Below are 19,497 nucleotides of genomic sequence, written 5' to 3'. Positions count from 1 at the left end.
GGCACACATAAGCGATGCCAGCTCTTCCAGGCCACTCCATGAACTGGCAGCAGGATCTGGGAATGAGAGCCAGGCTGGGAGGGAGCAGAGAGAAGCAGGCCCAAAAACACCATGGACCCCCCAAACCAACGTGGGCACAAGCTCCAGCTCAGTCCAGACCCCGCGGCCTCTGGGCGGTTTGGTTCGAAGAGTGGCGCTGGGTTCCCCTCCTCGCTCACCTCCCAACTACTGTGACGTGGACCAGCTGATCCCCAAAAAACTCCTGGCATTTTGCTGGCTGCAGACGGAGCCGGCGCAGAGCCAGGGGACACGGCCGCTGGGATGCCTACTCCGAGGGAGGGCACCCGGCCCTCTCCCAGGGCAGGGCATGCACTGGGCTGGAGTGGGGCACGTTTCCTCTGCCCCGGGATTACCTGGAGTCCCAAAGCAAGTAGTAGTCCAGGGCTTTACAGCCGCCAGCCCAGCCTGGGGCAGGATCATCTGGTGCCATCTCTCCAGGCTTGCACGCTGCATCCGTGACTGGGGGATGTGAGCACCTTGCAAGTTAATTAACTGGGAAGGGAAATAATGAGCTCCTCCACCTGCCAGAAGAGAAAGAGGGGAGGGACGGGGGTGCCAGGTGCGTGCTTGCCTGGGAGCTCCCTGGCTTCTCCACGCCATGTCGCATCCATCACGTCCTGGAGTCCGTCGTGCTCCAAACACAAGCTTCCCCTCCTTCGTGATGGGGCCGGCCCGACTCCCCCGATCTCTCTCCTCACCGTGGGGCAGCTCGCCTTTGCTGCTCAGACCCGCAAACACCACCGTGCTCCTCCCTGTACCTGCAAACGTCCTCCCCGTCTCCTAAAAACAGCTGGAACAGCCACAGCCGCTCCCAGCCCTGCCCTGCCCAGCACCTAGCCCTCATGGGGAGACAGGGGTCTCGTCTCTCCCCATCCATAAAAATATAAACCCACTGAGCCTGCTTCAGTGCAGCAAGGAAGGAGTTTGGGGCACTCCCAGAGGCTGCGTTATAGGAACGCGGGACAGTATCTAGTCCCCTGCACTTGCAGCCAGGCGTCATGCAAGGATTGCCAGGAGGTCAGCTCGAGGGGGTCACCTGTGGACCCCTGCTCGTGCCACTCCTTGTCCATCATCAGCCATTCAACCTGCATCAACGGGGCCGGGAGGTCGCAGCCAGGATCCAGCAGTGGCGGTGGCAATTCCTCGACTGGAGGATGATCTCTACCACAGCTCAGGGACGGGTCTTGAGGTGACTGTAGAGACCGACCCTCGCACCACAGCTGCATTTGCAGAAGTGGCAGGTCTTTCTGCAGGGCAGAGCAGACTGAGATTCCTCTCCTTCTCCACCCTCTGCTTTGAGGACAAGATGCTTTACCTCGAGACGGGCTGCTGCTTGGTTGAGGTTGAAGCGCTACTGGAGTCCCTTGGCAGCCAGCTCCTCTTAGCTTTGATGGCAGCTTCTGTCTTCTTGAGGTCTGCCTACACCGCGTCCCTCTGGCCACTGTGAGATCTCAACCCTGGAGCAAAGCACTTGTTCGGGGGGTTGAGAGCGAGGCCTCCGCACACCATGACCAGCCCAGCAAAGTTGGTGCTTGAGGGTCACCGACGTAATGCTACTAACATTAGCTTCAGCAAGGTTTTATGCGGCGATCTTCCCATTTGAAGTAGAGGGTTTTCTGGAGGCATCGTTGGCGATATCACTGCAAGCTTGAGATGAGCAGAGACGGGGCCTGGAGCGCATAGAGCCAGGAGCAGGTGGGACCCGATGTGGCAGGGACTGCAATGGTCAGGCGGCGATAGGGGGTCTTCCTCCTGGACCTTTCCTCCAGGATGTGCATGGACTAGAGGCAGCAGCGATGCCATAAGGGGCGTCTTTCCCGCTCCACCGAGCCGGGGACCCCATGGGAAGGAGTGACTTGGCACTGAGCAAGGAGGAGCTTTCAGCAGGTGTCCCACAGGAGTCCTGGCTACCAGTCATCATTAACACCCTTGTTAACACCCTCATTAACACCATCACATCCTGCCTAACTTCTCACTGGGCCCTTGACTGCTTACCTACGTCGCCTTCCCCGCTGCCCGAGCCAGCTTCAAGCGCAGACCTTCTGCTCCCTGTGATGCTCAGCATAGGGGAGACTCAGGAGGTCACGTCTAGTCCAACCCCTGCCCCAACTACACCACCCCATCTCACCTAAAGCCGACCGCGTTGCAGCCACAGGCTCTCCAAAGCGCTTCCCTGCCACTCCCTGGTACGGCACACCTTGCTCGATTCAGGTCCTGTCAGCTGCTCTTCGTCCAGGAGTTCGTCTCATCCCCGCCCTGGGTCATCTTGAGAGTAGAGGTGCGGTCGCCTGGGACAAGAGATGGATAGAGCCATATTTCATCCACATCTTGCCAGCTCTCGGGTCCACACCAGGCGACCAATTCAGCTAGCAGATGCATGCGGCGGAGCAGGATCAGAGGGAGGGTTGATCAGTGTAGGATGCTAAGGGATGGGTGTAGGGGTGGAGGTGGTGTCTTCCCATCACTGATCCAGGAAAGACTCACCCCGCTTTACTGCACAGCCCCCTTTGCCACCTCTCTCTATCAGGATCAGTCGTGTTAGCTGCTGTAGACGGGCCCGGGAAGATGAGGATGGATATCTGCCCTCCACTGACAGCAGATCATTCATCGGTGCCAATAAATCTCGGGTTACCCTTGCCAAATACACCTCCAATGGGCAGGTACCCACAAGAACAGGGACCTGCACACCTTCCTCCTCATCGCAGTAGAGAGCTCTTCCCTCCTGCAAGGAAGTGCCAGCAGTCCTGGCCCTTGGTGAAAGTCTATGCACGTCCAGTTTGGACACAGCAGCCGCCTTGGTTGTTTCAGCCCAGAGCTGGGATCTGGGATCTGCTCCAGCCTCTGCCACAAAACGGAGGAGTTGCTTGCTCTCGAGTTTAATCCATTTGTGGATTGGTACTGGGAAGCCGTGGCAATCAGCAGTGCAGAGATACCTCTAAGGAAGACGGCAGCCTTGAATTCCCACGTGGCCCCTGCCCTCTTTGCACGCCCTGTTCTCCTGTGGTCTCCGGCACAATGATGAGCAATTTGGAAGATAGAGTGGCACGTTTGTACAGCCCCTGACACATGGAGGCCTCTAAAACACACACCTGGCTCACGAGAGGTCTGTGAACTACCCCAAACCTCCCTTTCCTCGTCGACACAGCGACGGCAGGCTCACGAGGCCCGTGGGAGGCTTCGGTCGTTACCATCCATGGATCTGCGGAGGCTGAGAGCTATGGAAAAATGACGGCTACAACCTCCATCCGTACGGCAAAATCTGAATCTCCCTAGGCCTCGCGAGTGGGGCAGCGTCCGCTCAGAATAAGACCCGGATCTGGAAACGTGAGATCCACTGCCGGGCGCCGGGACACCCAGGAGAAGGACAGTCTTGTTCTTAGTCTTGTTCAGAAATTAATCACCTCCAAGCACTTATTTAATGACAGCCGGCAATAAATTACACTATTCCCTGGGAAAGCAGCGGAGGTGCCGGTGGGTGGGAGAACCGCGGCACTAAATGAGTGAGTAATTTCCTAGCTTAATTATTTCAGCATGGTTCTTAATCCCCATTACTCTGCTCCTTCAGGAGCCCGTGCTGCCCACGAAAGCTGTCTGGATGAGCCCGGCGCAGGTATCTCAGCTCAGAGCACTCAACGGCACACGACTACGGATGTTATGGGGGGGGGACAGACTTGCACGCTCCAAAACAAAGCTTTCAAACTTCTTTGGAAGTTGAGGGATTTTAGGGCTAGGCAGGATCCTGCCTGAAAAGATAAATACAGGATCACTTTACCCTCCAAGGTGAAAAAGGGCAGTTGGAAAGACTGGAAACCAGGCTGGCAGAGACCTTAGGAGGCTGCATGTACCCAGCCCCTGCTCAAGGCAGGAATTTGCTTTTCAACGCTTCCAGCGACAGAGATCCCACTGCCTCTCCAGTGCTTAACCAATATCCACCGAAATCTCCCTTGCTGCAATCTGAAACCACCTTCTGTTTGCACAAAGCCTTGTGTTTAAAGCCCTGCTAACTCATGGGGTCAAATGCATTTGCCACTCACTGGTTAACCCTTGGTTGGATGCTGATACTTACTGTCTCCGGGCTTGTCCCCAACCAGCGCATAGGTTTCTGCAAGCCGCATCCATAAAATGGGCAGAGGGCGAGCCGCCGAACAGCTCCGACACGTAGCAAAGCAGAACGAGGCCCTGAGTTGGAAGCTGAAGGTGGATAAATTCAGGCTAGCATTAAAGGCACATCCTTAACAGTGAAGATAATTAACCATCAAGACAACTTACGGAGGGGTATGGTGGATGCTTCGTCACTCGGCGGCTTTGGACATCTTTCCGCAAGGTCTGTCCTGGCTCAAATGGAGGTGACAGACACGATGTGAAAAAGACGGAGCGAGGTTCTCCGGCTGGAGCTTTTGCCGGGCAGAGCAGACAGCTGTGATGTCTCCCCGTGAACCCGGCATCTCCCACAAACACCTTTCGACACCGCGCTAATCAAACCGCTTCAATTAAGAGGTTTTCCCCGACGATTCCCATCGTGGTCCCGACCACGATCAGAACGACGTTTCCCACAGCCCGTGCCCGACTATAAGAGACAAACTTTAACCCGAAACAGCCGGGTGAGAAGACAGGGAGCTGGAGGGAGTGAACCCAGTGCTGAGGATTATATAAATGTCTGCCCGAGCCTACGGGCCGTCAGGCGAGCGTGGGTGAGGGACAGCATCTCTGTAGCCAATAAGAGGGATGTGGTCAGCACCTCCGGCCACCCTTGACCCTCAGGTACAGGGGGACAGCCCTCAACACAAACCCAAGGAGCTTAAACATACCCTTCCAGAGCTGTACAAAGATACCTTAATGCAGCGGTTCTTCAAAGCTTTAGACTCATTAGATGTCAAAGCCTCTCGGAAAATGCCAGCTCTTTGTTTTCACTGGTTTTTTTGATTACAGAAGAAATACTAGAGCGATTCTTCTGTTGCAAAGACCTCAGGCAGACCATGGCACGGCCGAATGGTTTTGACCCTCCAGACTATTTGATACCTCTGGGCTTGTTTTGTGAATCACGTCCAGGTGGCTAATGTTGTTCAGCACCCTTAAAAGGATCTCAAGACACCCCAGGGTGGAGGACCATGGGGTTAATGGCTCTGCCAGCACACCCCGGGAGCCGTTAATACAAACACGGGCTGAACAAGGTTCGGTGTGAAACACCCCAGAGGGTCTGGGCAAGCCGAAGGAGATTGATTTACTTACCATGGGGTGTATTAGTCTCCCAGAAAAAAACAACCTTACCTTTGCAGGGAGATTTCTATACATTTCTATCATCTTTATTTGTCATCCTGCCTGCAGCTTCCATAAACTTCTCCGGGAAGAAGCAGGATCTGTGGGCTGTGAGCTCTCCTCTCTGCATGTGCATGACCACCTTCCCTTCCTAAAGGTGCAAGAAATCAGGTATGTCTGGGCTCGGGACCAGCCAGACTCTTCATTTTCTTCAAAAACAAGCTCTATCCATTCATTTTGGTTTTGTCAAAAAATGCCACGGGATTTTTCTTCTAATTAAAAAAAATGAAAATTGCAATTTTTGATGGTAAAAAAAAAAAAAAAAAGGGGTTGTGGGGGGGAGAACTGTTTTCTGGCACTTGGTCCGTCAACAAAAAGACGTGAAAACAAAATCCAGCCAGATAGAGCAGCTGCAACCAAGTTTCTGGTTCACAAGGGAAAAAGTCTTCAGAAAAAAAAATTCCAACAAGGGCTGACACTATTATTGCCCTTTCTTGGGTAAAAACCATCAACATGAAAGAGAAACCTCCTGCGATACAGAACGAGGCCCCGACACCAGAATACTTTTTGCACAAACGCTTTATTTACCTTTATTTAAATATCAAAAAGCGGCAGGTAACAAAGGACCAGTAAGGACCGACGGCGACGACGGACTTCTTTTATTAAAAATAGCTCGATTTCACACGCAGCTGGGTTTCCCGAGTGCGGAGACCACGCACCGGGCTGGCTATGAACGCCCACGCTCTGTCTCATGGCTTTTCCAAGGAATGTGTAATAATAACCCGCGTGTGCCGGGGAGCAAGCCCCTAACTCCCCTGCTTTCGTGGCTTGTTCTTGCCACCCTAAACCACCCCACACAGCCAACGCTTTGGATATTCCCCCCTTTGCGAGGTTCGGCTGCAGCCCGAGGAGGTTGAGTCTGTGGTTTGCTCCAACAGCGCTGATGTGCGCTCACCGGTGCAACGCACCCTCCTCCCCGATTCCCGACCACGCCGCGTGCATGGGATGGACGTGTGTCCCCAAAAGAAGTTCCCCCCCGAGAATCACCCCAGCCTCAGCCTGGGAGCGCCTGAACACTAGGAAGCATTTTGCAAAGGGAAGGGAAGAGCTTCGGCCATACCAAGGGCCTGGGTCAGCCGGCGACGGGAGCGGCCCGTTTCTTCCAGCTTCGCCTATAGAGGAGCACAGGTCTCACCAGGTGGGCACAGCCTTTGGGCATCGCTGCCTGGGGTAGCTACTCTAGTCCAGGGCACTGGGGAATGCATTAGCCCTGAATTCAGTCTCAACCCCCTGTCCTTTGCTCACCCCTCTAGCAAAGAGGGTGTCCAGGAAGCTGGCCGGGGCTTTTGGGTTTCGACCCCCGCTCTGGGGCAGCGTTGGACATCCCCAGAACTGGTTAAACGAGCCGACAGCTGATCCACCAGGCAGCGGGTGAAACCCTAGCCGGCAGTGCCTCCTGGAATAACCCCTGGGTTGTAACCCACACCCTCGGCGAGCGGCCTCTCGCACCAGGCCCAAGCCCCTTGCTGAGATGCTTCTTCCTGGAAGTGCCAGGGCAGCAGCTGGTCCCGAGAAAAAAGCATCAGCTCCCTGAGCTGTTCAGGCTTTCCAAGCCTCTAAACTAGTCCGTTCTTCCCAGCTCCGCACAAGCCGTGCCATCATGTGTAAGCATCAAGCCAGATGTGTACAAGGACACACACTCGCTCACAAATCCTTGGCCTTTCTTAACTGGACACAGGACCTGGAGCCAACCAGGGGATTGTGACTGCGGGACCTCGCCCTCAGCACTTCCATGCTGGCTCTACCCTTCGGAGGTCTAGGTGAGGACCCACCATGCGCCAGGGGTAGCTGTGAACACACGCGCTCAATCCCATGGCTCATCCAAGGAATTTATAACCCCGGGGTGCTGGAAGTCAGCTCCCAACTCGTCTGCTCCTATGTCTACTGATGGCAAAAGCAGAATACAGGCTTGATGCCCTAGGAGAGATTCGCTGGGCAATCTCCCTGTCAGCATACATCAGAAGTTGCTCAGGACTGCACAGGATCCGTCCCAAGAAGGGGAACGATGTGTGAGCCGTCCCACCCTGTAGCAGAGTGAAAGCAAGAGGCGAGAGAGCAGGGAGCACGCCCGTTAGCTTGGCTCTCTGCAGTCACTGAGCTGTCCTGGACGTGCACGGAAGTGATGCGGACGCGCGAGTAACACCCGGCAGGGCTGTAATCCCCCCGCGTCTGCATGATGGAAGCTGGGGGCGGGGGGAAGACGATGCTCCAGCACAACCACACCAAAGACACGAGGGCCATTCGCACGGAAACCTGTACCGCAGCTGTGCACGGGACGCAACACAGAACAGATGAGCCATAAAATATACATCAGGGGGCGAAAATTCCCAGCTCCTGATGGAGCGCGTGACCTCAGCATTGCTCAGTCTCTCCAGCAAGAGAATGGGGGTGAAATGCAGCAGAAGCATCACACGTGCCGCGGCCTCTGCCGACAGCCGCACGGACCCCTCTGCCACGTCTGCGCGCCTGGGGGCAGCGCATCTGTGGGCTGAGGTCTCCCGGGACCCGTGCTAATGCTCCCTCTCCTGTCGCTGCAAAACCAGGGGAGAGCCGCAGCACCTGGGAGCACAGGGGCCCGCAGGGACAGGACACGCGCGGCGGAGAGAGACCTCGAAAGGCCCAAGCGCTGGGGTTGATCACACCCCCTTTGCTCGTGAATGCAGACTGTGATCTCTGTGCAAGTGTAAAACCTCCATCCTGAGCTGCCCTGGAGGCATGCTGGGTTGTACTGGGACAGCAGGGACTCTGCCCAGTATGCTCTGCAAGTCAAGCAATTAGTGCGTGTGTCTGTCTTTCTCATCCTAAGCCATTCCCCCCAACTCCGCACCCCAGCCCAGACTTACGAGGCCCAAACGTTGCTGGTGGCAGGTGGGACCTGCCTCCTTTGAGACCGTGAGGGTGTGCAGGAAGAGCTGGCCTGAGATCTCTGCGCAACCAGAGGTGAAGCAGCAGTGCTGGCTTGGAAACCTGCGGGGACCACCTGCTCAGAAAACCAAATGCAGCGATGAGCTGGGAGCCCCTGACCCCACCTGTGAGCCAGCACCTAGGAGTCACCTCCCGGCTGGCAGGGAAGCGCGACACGGTTGTAGCAAGGGGTGTCGGAGTAATGCTGCCGTGGGGGACAGTCTACCGAGCTAAAAGACAAGGGTGAGTCGGTCCCCCGATCAGTCGGGACAGACGACGCGTGGTTTGGCCTGTCACGGTGATGGGCGAGGGGGGTAGCAAAAAGACTTTAACCTCCGCGCCTTGAAAGCAGCTGCTCGGCTCCCTTGGATCGGAAATGGACACGGATAGCCACAGACCTGACTGGCGTACACATGCCACGCCGGGCGGCAGTGGAGAACAGCACGCCCAGGACGCTGGCACCTTGCTAGGACACGGGGGACATTGCGCTAGACACAGCAAGGACTGCAGACACAAGGCTTAACACCCTGGGAGGGATCTCTCAGCAGCACACTGACCTGGACCGTGCTTTTCCTTTGCACCGTGCCCTCCGCCTCGCTCCCCACATCTGGAGCCAGTCAACGGATGAATCTGTCCGGACAACCTTTCCATCTCCTGACCTGACCGAGGTTTGCTCCTGCCCGCCTCTCTCCTTAGCACGGATGAAATCCAAACCAGCCCATGCACTTATATTTAGTCCTGCAGATGCAAGTGAGGGCCAGATCTTCAGGTGTTTTGTGTCAGGGATGGTTTAGTCAGGGATGATCCTGCCTTGAGCACGGGGCTGGGCTACAGGACCTGCTGAGGCCCCTTCCAGCCGGGCTTTTCTAGGATCCTATTTTCTCTGACCTTGTTCTGGGAAGTCTGCCCGATGTCCCACATGGACATCCCCCGCTTGTCTTAGAAGCCACCTCCTGGCCGGCTGCCCGGGCTTTCCATCTCAAAGCCTTGCGGTTCCCACCACGTGCTATCCCTGCAGGACACATCTCACTGGGGTCATGCAGCGCACGTCATGTCAGTGCAATCCCTTCGCTAGCTCCCGGCGCCTTCCCACCCTCCCGCCCCACATCTAACAGGAGTTTCTGCAGGAATCCTTGAACGGAAAAAAGCAGCCCCATCCCCAAAGAGAGTCACCTGGCCCCAAAGCAATCGCACCCCCGGCTCCCCGCTTCCAGCGCTCTCCGTCAGCCGCCCGGCGGCACTCCTCCGCTCGCCGACAGGCCGCTAAATCATGGAGACAGAGAAGCAGCGTGGGGAAAATAAAAACGGCCCAATCAAATGGGTGTTTACTAACGACACCCCTAATGCTTGCTCTATCCCTCAGAGCAGCGAGGAGCTGGGGAGGAAATGCCGACATCGGCAGATTGCAATTATAGTTACAATCAATCTTTTATTAGCTTTTTGCTCTGTGGTGAAGGGAGGAGATGAGCCAGGCAGATTCGCAGAGGGGGTGGAAATTTCACTGCTCGCCGCAAAAAAATGCCGTGGCAGCCAGCTTGATATGCAAAGGGCCTGAGAGCTGCCGCCCCAGGTGTAATTAGCACCCCAGCGAGGGCGCTGCCAGGACGAAGGCGGCGTGGGAGACAAAGGCATCGAGAGGGGGGAGATACAAATGCAACCAGGAGTCCCATCTCCGCGGGGCGAGAAGGAAAACCGGCCTAGGCTGGGGAAGCAGGTGGGTGCGTGGGGGCTGCCGGTAGACATGGGATTAGAAACCCAGAGGGCAAGTAGCAATATAACATTTAGCCTGCACACACATTAACAGCACATGGTAACAGCACATGTGTTAAGAGCCAAAAAAACGCTCTAGCCGATGGGTCTGTTTTTAAGAAAACCTTGCAGGGCACGGGCCTCAATTCTGAATGCCTCAAGGGCCCGCGGGCTGGTGTAGCTGTATAAAAAGGGCAAGGCTTGGAGCCAGGAAAGGGGCATTTGAATAAATGCAGACGCTGCAGGTGAAACACGGCCTCAGGGCTGAGGTGCTTGGTGTTTGGCACCGGTGGAGTTACCACCGGGTTTGAGCTCAGCTCTTATTGTACCTCCGCGGCTCAGCGCGCTTGTAGCACGTGTCAGCCCAGCGCCTGGCTCCACTTCCCTGGCATCAGACCCACGACAAACCCCCCGGCTGCAAACCGGGAAACAAAAGGAGCGCTGAACGCTGCACGCTCCGGCTCAGGGGCGGAGGGGGATGTATTCAGGTGGGTTTCTGGCGTGCGAATCTGAGAACAGAGCTGACAGCGTCTCCGGCGCGCTAAGCCGTCGCCGTGCGGCTCTGTCAGGTCGTTAGAGAACGCCGGCTTCCAAGCCCGCCACACGTCAGACGTGATGTTTCCACGGATCTGATGTGAACGAGCGGGAATCCAGCGCGGAGTTGAGAGGGGCACTAAACCTCAGGGAGGAACCTGCGTGACACGCATACCTGTCACCCTGCTCCCTGCTGTTACCGCAACAGGGAAGAGGGGGAACAAGTGTTAACAAGAGCCCTTGGCTTGTCTCCCGTTCCTCGCTGTCAGTCTTGTGCTTTTATGAGCATCTTCTTTTCCCGGGAATACTTAACCGATTTGCTTCCCCTTGTACTTGAATCAAACACAGGCTGGAAGTCAAGCAGCTAAAAAACATGGCAGTGTTCGCTGACAGCAGCATGGCAATCGGTATACCTCGCCCTCCTCCTGTTGCCTTAGCCACCTCCTTTCCTCTTGGAAGGAAGCAGGGGACATAACCGCCCCACGAAACTCCTTCGCAAGAGGGAACAGGCACAAGGATGGCTCGAGGCCCTGTCTGGAAGCAGGACGCAGCACTAGCAGCGGGCTCTTCCACGGGCTGGGCAGAGGAGCCTGGATTTCAGTTCAACGGGAAGGCACGGCCCCGTGAAGGGGGCTGCATCATTACTCCTGCAATTCTCTCCTTCTCCAAAAGCTTCTCGGCTTGGCGCGGCGGTGTCTTGGCTCTAGAGCACGCATCAAAACCCTGAGCTTGCCCGCTCGGCCGCTCCCTTTGGGTCAAGCTCGCTCGCTCACAGCACTGGGCTAAAAGCATCAAGACCTGCACACACGGCCCATGGAATAAAGGTGCTCCCGTCATCCTTTCTAGCGTGGGACACGTTGGCTGGGTAAAACTCCCCAGCCTTCAGCGTCTTGTCAGGCAGAGATCTCTGGCATAACCAAACCTGTGCTCACAGCTGGGAAATGCTGTCTCCCGTGCCCAAAGAGACAGCACCTGAACCCCACCTGAAGAGACATCAAGGGCTGGGGGTTCCCCGTGCCCCCGTTCCTACCTCACATCTCCCCGAACAGAGTTACCAGGCCTGCAAAACTCCCAATGCAGCATCAAGAACCGAGGTCCCCCCCACCCTGGGGCCTATTCTGACCACAGCAGATCTACAAGGGAGCTGCCACCCTGCTAATACAAGCAGGACTTACAGATGAACAGGGGCTGGGGAAGGGAGCGGCTTTAAATAACCCGGATTAAAACACCCTTTATTCAAAACATTAAAACGCGTACAGGGATGACTCCCTGAGCAACGGGGCGGTGGAGACCCGGGACGTTTCCTCCCCCCGATCCCAGGCTCTCTAGCAAACCCGTGTCTCAAATCGGAACGCAAAGCAGAGCGCGGCGTCCTCCCGTCTCTCCGAGGCTTAGCTCCGTGTCCTGAGGTAGGGGCCGGGCTCAGCCCGGCCGCTGCATTTCCTGAGGCATTCGGCTGCTGCGTGGCTGGCTGGACCGGACCGATGCGCGAGGAGGGCCGGGCGGAGCTGGTGTCACAGCCTGGGTTTGATCTGCAGCGGGCGCCCTGGAAAGAGGAGGAGAAAGCGGGAGGTGAGCACCGAGGCAAAGGCAGAGTCTGCATAAGATAAGGCTGCAGGACTAGGCAGAGCGGAGCCCCGTTACTCCCCTTTAGTGCAGCAAGAACAGGAGACGGGCCAGGTCTCAGGATGTCCGGATGCTGGCCACGGTGGATAAAAAGCAACGATTTAAAAAGAAAAAAAAAAAAAAGATTTTTTTACATTTAAACCAGGTTTTTTCATTTAATTGTATTTTTTTTACATTTTTCTTAAGATGCTTTTTAAAAAAAATAAACCTATATAAAGATCATTTTAAATTATGTTAAAGCTCAAAGATGTCAGCATGGAATAGGGATTATAACTTCTAATTCTATACCGTTTGGGACAATATGCTCATATAACCTTTTTAGAAAAGTTTTATAAATAGGTCACAGCAGGCCACGGACTATATCAGGGGCCCGATCTTAGGGGGGTCCCAGAGGCTCCTCTATAGATTAGTAAAGATTAAAGAAAACCACTCTACCCAGTGGGACTCGGTGCTCAGAGAAGATCCCGTGAAGCATCTCTGTGATGCTTAGTTTCTGTTCTCAAACTGTGGATGCGTCTCCAGAGACGACATCCTTGTTACCAGCAGCATGGAGATGAGAGAGAACGGACCTGATCACCCACCCAGCAGCCCTCTTGTCTCTCTGCAAGGTTGTGCGCGCAGAGTCAAGCCCTTGCCTCTCTATAGAAGTGCAAAGTTTCAAGAAGTTAAACGAATAACGGATATCGAATAACAAGACACTCTTTTTGGAGGAAAAAATAATTAAATTGAGGCTACAGGACCAGTGATTGAAATCAAAAATCAAATTCACCCTGATGTCGGCACTGTCCATGCACGCCGAACCGTGCTGCAGAGGCGTTGCTGCCACGCTGCCCACCCCGAGCTGTTCCCAGCACTGGCTGCCCACCGAATCCCAGCCCAATGCAAGGTGAGGCAGGAATTGCCTCCCTTGCAGCGCTCGCACGATACGCACTTAAACAACCGGCCTCGCCGCAGACAGCAAGGCACCGGGCAGAAGGACTTGGTGAAGCCCACAGCTAGTTATGCACACGGCAGAGGAAGCCTTGAGCCCATTGCTCCTTGTCGTATTCTCTGCCACCACTGAGAACAGCGGTGGGTAAAAGCAGCGGCAGGAGAGCGGGGGTCTCTTCCCAGCCCTGCCACAGACTTTGTGCTTGCCCAAGTCATTTCACATGCAACTACTGCTTCTCGGAGCCTCGGCTGTCTCATCTCTATAATGGGAGCAGCACTGCACCATGCAGGGAGCGGGGCAGCCGAACCGGCTGGATGTTTGCAAAGCCCTCTGGGGTGCTTCCACAGACCGTTCTTGATACGAGCTCCACGTGCTATGCCATGATTCGGGGCTGCACACGTTACGTGTGCGCCCAGTGCCGCTTTGCTGGCCCGCGCTCCCCAGCAGCTGCGAACCACTGCAGGATCCCCGCCCTTGGGCACGTGCCATCTGGTGCCTCCCACAACAAACGAGAGGTCTTCAGCGGGGCAGCAGCTGCCGCTGAGCCAGCGTGACTAACCCGCTCCCGCTGAGCCGAAGCAGGGGTGGGTGCCGCGGGGGAGAGGGGAGTTTGCTCCCAACACCTCAAAGCCCCTCGCTCGCTGCATCAGATTTAAACATCTCGGCCCCACCGGGGCTGTGCAGAGGTCCTGTGCTCTGCCGGTGACACCGCTCCGCAAGTCCCCTTCTCCCACCACAACCTTCGTGTTGTTCCTGGACAGGAATCACCTCCCAGCTCCAGGTGTGCTGGGTCCCCTGTCCTCCCCTCCTTCAAATCCCTCTGCCTTCAAGAGCTGCAGCTCCCCAAATCCTCCCACGCCAGCCACGGCAAAGCTCTCCCCGCACCGCATCTCACCGGAGGAGAAAGGCATGACGGGAGACCCTGATGGTGGGTGGGTCTCCCAGCGTGTCTGTCTTGCACAGGGATGGCCTTTCTACGGATCTCGTGTAGTGCCGAGCTCGCGGGCACCGAGCGCTCTCCAGCGCGAAGGGCCTGGATCAGGTCTGCCCCATCTGGGAAGCCAATTTCCCGACTGCTCTGTGCTTTACAGCTGCACCGGGGGACGACGTCGCCCGCCCCTGCCACTGCTCAGACCCAAAAGAACAAGGAGCAATGGGCTCAAGCTGCAGCAAGGGAAGTTGAGGTTGGATAGTAGGAAAAACTCTCTCATGCGGAGGGTGGTGAAGCACTGGGACAGGTTACCCAGAGACGTGATGCAGTCTCCATCCTTGGGGGTTTTGAAGACCCAGGTAGACAAAACCCTTGGCTGGGATGATGGAGTTGGGGCTGGTCCTGCTCGAAGCAGGGGTTGCATTACATGCGACTTCCTGAGGTCCCTTCAACCCTCATTTTCTCCGATTCAGAGAGACTAAAAATTTACTGCCGAGAGGTCACAAGGTTTTATCCAACGGAAACTAACATTTGTGGGGTGATTTGTTTTCAGAAATCTTTTCTGAAGCAAGAGAAGCAGCGATGGCCGAGGACAGGCACTAACCACACAGGGTTTAAAAGCAGGGATGGGTGGGGGGCCACTCTTCAGAAACATACACTGCCTGTGTCCTTAAACAGTGAGGCCGTCTTGTCTATACTGGCATAAATAGAGTTCGACCTCTATAACTCTGTTGGGGCCCCGAAGAACCCCTGGGACGTGGCTAACAGGAGCCGACCCATCTAGTTTCACCGTACGACTCCAGTGAAACCCAGAAAGCAACTAGCACCAAGGGTGAGAACTACCTGAAAATCTCCTTGTGCTTCTAAAATAAAGCCGGGGCCATCGAGTTGTCGCCCCGACCAAGACCTACTTTGGTACATAGCTGCACTGCTGATACAAAACGACCGCGGCAGATCAGAGACTGGGCCTGGGAATTACTGGGAAGCAACCTTTAGCAGTGGTTAGGAAGCAGCTGCAGAAATGCAATCAGTCAGGGGTTCCCAAACTGCGGTATGCAAACCCCTGGGGGTGCGCGAGGTATCTGGGGCATACGCAGGAGAAACGGTATAATGGCAGATTTAGTTTTCATTATAATAATAATTAGAATTAAAGGGGCTAAAATATGCTGGCAGGGGACACGAGCAACTGGTAAATATGGAAGGGGGTATGCAATAAGAAAAAATTGGGGAATCTCTGTATTAGATTGACCTCCCCTATAGACCTTCCTGCATTGGAAAGGATCACACGGGGGTTGCTTACTGAAAATGCAAATGCTTTCATGGGAAAGCCGAGCTAGGGCACGCACCGCACCTGGGCGTGCTTTAACTGGGCTGGAAGATATTGCTGCTGCCTCTCAAATCCCCCTTCCGGGCAGCTCCACAGAGGGGACGGGACGTTTAGCAAAAGGGACCTGGAACGATGCACTGTCTCTGCGTTAACACGTTACCTGTGTACGGGCACGGTACATCCGCCCGCGATGGGTCTGAGACACGCTCCGAGAGGCTGCCTTAACCAGCTGCATGTTCCTGGGCAAGAGCGCACGACATCTGTGGACTTCAAAAAGTGAAGGAAGCCGCAGCCAGTTTCCCAGGTCCAGGGTAGCCGAGTGTACAGGATGAGAAAGGGGTGTTGTTTGTAGCCGTGCTGGTCTAAGGACACAGGCAGACAAGGTTCTTTGGGTGCATCTGATATCTTTTTATTAGACCATCTAAATAGCTGGAAAAATTGTTCTTTGCAAGCTTTCGGGCGCAAACACCCTTCTTCAGGCATAGGGAGAACACAAAGCACCAGCAGACTCTTCCTGTGCCTGAAGAAGGGTGTTTGTGCCCGAAAGCTTGCAAAGAACAATTTTTCCAACTATTAGGTAGTCTAATAAAAAGATACCATATCTACCCAAAGACCCTTGTCTGCCTAGGATGAGAAAGGCGGTTTCTTGCCCAGTGTGGGGACAGGCCACATGTCTGCTGAGAGCCCACAGGAGCTTCAGTCGCGGACACCACAGTGAACGTCTTCACCTACTGCAAATGCCGGTGCAGGAAGGAGACGAGCTAGCTTGCACTCACGCTTTGTCTGGCTATTAGCACTTTTCACTTAAGGGTCTCCTATTCACATTTCAACAAGGACCGACCACGTGCAGGCGACTTAACGGCACCCTCAGCTAGTGCATAAATCCTCCAGCTTCCCAAAAGCGACTACTGTCAGTTCTCAGCTGCTGCGGGATGTGACGGCGCGGCTGGCGGAGGATGGAGGGGGCTTCCCGAGAGCCCCCGTGCAGATGGCGGCACCTGCTAGCCCCGGGCTGGCACCACTTGGCAGGCCGCGCAGCTGGGTGCTGCTCCGGCAGCCGTCGGCAGTCGATCCCTTCCCTTCACAAAGCAGAACTGAGCTGTTCTGGGGGTTTCTGCTTCCTTCCATCGTTCCCCCACTGCCTCCTCTGCTGCCGTGCTCCCTCGTGTCCCCCTCCTTCCTAGTATGTGGCGCAGCCCTTGGGTGGGGAGCAGGGCCTCTCCCTGAGCGAGCAAAGATTTAAGCGTGTTTTCTCCTCCCTGGAGGCCTGCCCCTTCCCCTCTCTCCCCAAAGAGCCAACTCTCTCTTCCAAGTGACTTTTCATCCTAGGCCCGAAGCCCAAGCTAAGGCTCAATGCAACCAGCTCAAACGCACGTGGACCTGCAAGCACTGACCCGCCAGCATGCACCCAGCCTCCCACGCCTGCATTCCCAGGACGCAAGAGTCGGTTGAGCACTGCACTCGTGGATCTGCCTCCCTTGCAACACGCTCGCTCAAAGCCTTGCTCCTAGCTCCCCCCAGGGTAACACCTCAATGAGCCCAGGTGCCGGGGGTCGCTCAACCATCTTGCCCCTCTCCTGGGATTTGTGCTTCCCCGCAGGGGGAGGACCCAGCTGCCCTGCTCCCTGGCGCACCAGGGGTGAGCAGGTTCCCCCAGCACAGGGCGATGGTGGCGCTACAGGAGTCAGCGCACATAGAGGGAAGGCCAAAAATTCTGTCAGCAGCAAGAGAAGAGATGGATTTGGGATGAAAGGAAGAGGAGGAGGTCCCTGCATCCTCTTGAGAGGCAGGAATGAGCTTTATTTGGAGCTGTCCAAGAGCTTTGCTGCAGCAGGGATGGATGCACCCACAAGCAAAGAGCAAGCTCTCCATACTCAGGTCTCTTGGGCGGTCCAGGTGGTTCGGGGCAGGCCACCCTGAGCCCCAGACCACGGGGTCGACGTGAATCCCAGGTAAAGGGGTAGAGATGGGAGAAACAGCTGCTCTCTCCAAGCCCCGTGTCAGCACCACCACTCCTGACCCCAGGCAGGTTTGGGGATTTTGTTTGTGCAAGCTAAACACATGGATTCCTTCAAAACAGCCCTTTCCAAGGTCACTGCATTGCAGGATGAAGTCCTCTCCATTGCAGTCACCCCTGCAAGAGCCTGTTTCCATGCTCTGTTGCAAAAGCAAGCAAATGCGGCCTCTTTCTGGGCCGGCGCCAGCACCCCTTGCGAGTGAACCAGATGCGAGAGACCACAGCTGTCGAGCTAGAAGAGAGGGGAGAGGTCAGGGACAGGAAGGGAGAAAAAAAATACTCCGGGCAGAAGGCTGGGCCAGCTCTCCAGCTCCCCCAGGACAGGGGCTGGGCACGGCCTCCCGTGTTTTGCAGGGGGTTAAAAGTTCCCTGGCACGTGTGTGCTTGGCTCTTCCACTCCACCCATAAGTCCCGGGACTGTTTGGAAAAGGACTGAAGAGCCAATGCTCTCATGCCTGGAGCCGCTCGCTGCTGAAAAGTGAATCTCGGCCTCCCTTCCTCCGCAGCTGAAAATTCCCCGTCAGCGTCTTGGACCGAGTTGCCAAGGAGGGGCACACAGGGCTAACACATCTTGATGCTCCTCTGTTCAAAGGGAAGCATCTCCTGGCCAACGAGCTGGTTACAACCCAGAAAATACCACCCCTCAGACTGCACGACAGCTTGGCGCCTAACTATCTGAAAGGGAGGGTGATCAGGGACCACCTGACAAAGGGAACGGGAACTTTATACAAGCATCGGATCTTGTTAGAGACACTCTCCCTCTCATCAAACCGATCCTGGAAAAGCAGTGGCTACTAGAGAAGCGAGCTCAAGGAAAGACGCCTGTGATCAAATCCCAATACCCAGGAGTGATGACTAACCGGCACACAGGTGCTTCGTATTATGCCTTGGTCCGTTCGCCTCTTGTGCTGTCTAAAGTGCACAGTGACTGTTTTCAGAAACCTTCCTGCAAAGCCTGGACCTACTGGCTTCCAGTAGCCCACGTCGCCAAAGGATTCATCGCACAACGCACAGCTGTAAGGTGTTTGGGTGCCTCTCAAATGTCCGAATTGGTCCAGGGACAGAGGCCACACAAAGAGGTGGTGGCCAAGGCCCATGTAGGAAATAGGAAGTTTGAGAGGACATGTGGGTCCAAAAATGGCAGTGGGGTTAGCGTCTAGTAGGGGAACGCTCCTGCTTCCACCGCAGAGAATAACCCCATAAGGACACCAAAGGTCTGGCAGCTGGGGGGCCCTGGAAGTGGTCAGAGGGCTCCAGATGGCACGGGGCAACAGGCATCTTCCCTGCCTGGGCAGCAGGATGGCCGAAACCCCCCGTGTTCCCCGAGACTCCTACGGGGAATCCCCTCTTCGCTCTGCCCTGGCTACGTGACCGCGACAGCAAGACAATGGGGCCGTTCCAGACCAGAGATCTTCAATGCAAAGACAGGACGTATCAGCACTAGCATTGCCACCTGCCCCGGACCCCGAGCTTCCCTGAGTGCGTGTGGACAGAAGAGGCAGGGGCGATCCCTTCCCTCCCCCGGTGCAAGGCCAGGAGACCAGGCCACCCTGGCCTCAGACACATGCAAGGCGAGGGCAGCTGCAAGGTGAATCCCAGGTACGTTTGCAGGCGCCCCTGCCTCAGCTGCAAGGTTGATCCCAGCTCTCCAGGCGTGCTGTCACAGCAGTGGTGCCATAATGCCGTGCTCCAAAGCCCTCCTGACCTCGTTTTACACATTAGCCCCCCCCATCCAAGAGGGGTTTTTCCCCCCCAACAATGGGCCAAGGAGCTGGGGCGCTGCCGTGCCGCAGGTCCTGCCTCCTGGCTGGGATTCCTGAATTCTGGGAATCCCGAGGAACGAAGATCTTCTAACAGGCCTCTCTGCTGGAAGCCAGTGGGATCCAGTTACCCCGTTCCCAAGCCTAATGGGTGCTGGGCTGTACAGCTGGACATTCCTGCTGCCGGCGTCCGCATATGGCAGGAGGCACGGACACGGAGGCCGCGCTAGGGCTGCTCAGGATGCCTATTAAAAAGGCATTACGGCTCGCGCGCTGGGGTTACAACGCGGGGTGGAAGGGAATTAGAGAGCGACAAGGTCTTGAACGCACAGAAACAAATGG

At 55.9% G+C, this 19,497-nt stretch overlaps 1 protein-coding gene across 1 annotated transcript in view; it reads right to left on the bottom strand.

Moving 5' to 3' along the window:
* Nucleotides 1–5,877: 5,877 nt before the first annotated feature.
* The window catches only part of ZC3H3 (zinc finger CCCH-type containing 3), a 284,251-nt gene continuing 270,631 nt past the window's right edge, over nucleotides 5,878–19,497 (bottom strand). The window contains exon 12 of the mRNA XM_014600800.3: nucleotides 5,878–12,109. Coding sequence (XP_014456286.2) covers nucleotides 12,078–12,109 — 32 coding nt within the window. The 3' untranslated portion in view covers nucleotides 5,878–12,077. The remainder of the gene's footprint in view (nucleotides 12,110–19,497) is intronic.

This window comes from Alligator mississippiensis, chromosome 3 (assembly GCF_030867095.1).
Source record: "Alligator mississippiensis isolate rAllMis1 chromosome 3, rAllMis1, whole genome shotgun sequence".
In the NCBI taxonomy this organism is placed as follows: Eukaryota; Metazoa; Chordata; order Crocodylia; family Alligatoridae; genus Alligator; species Alligator mississippiensis.
Note: the sequence above shows the minus strand (reverse complement) of the source record. Positions and strands in the feature narration are given on the sequence as shown.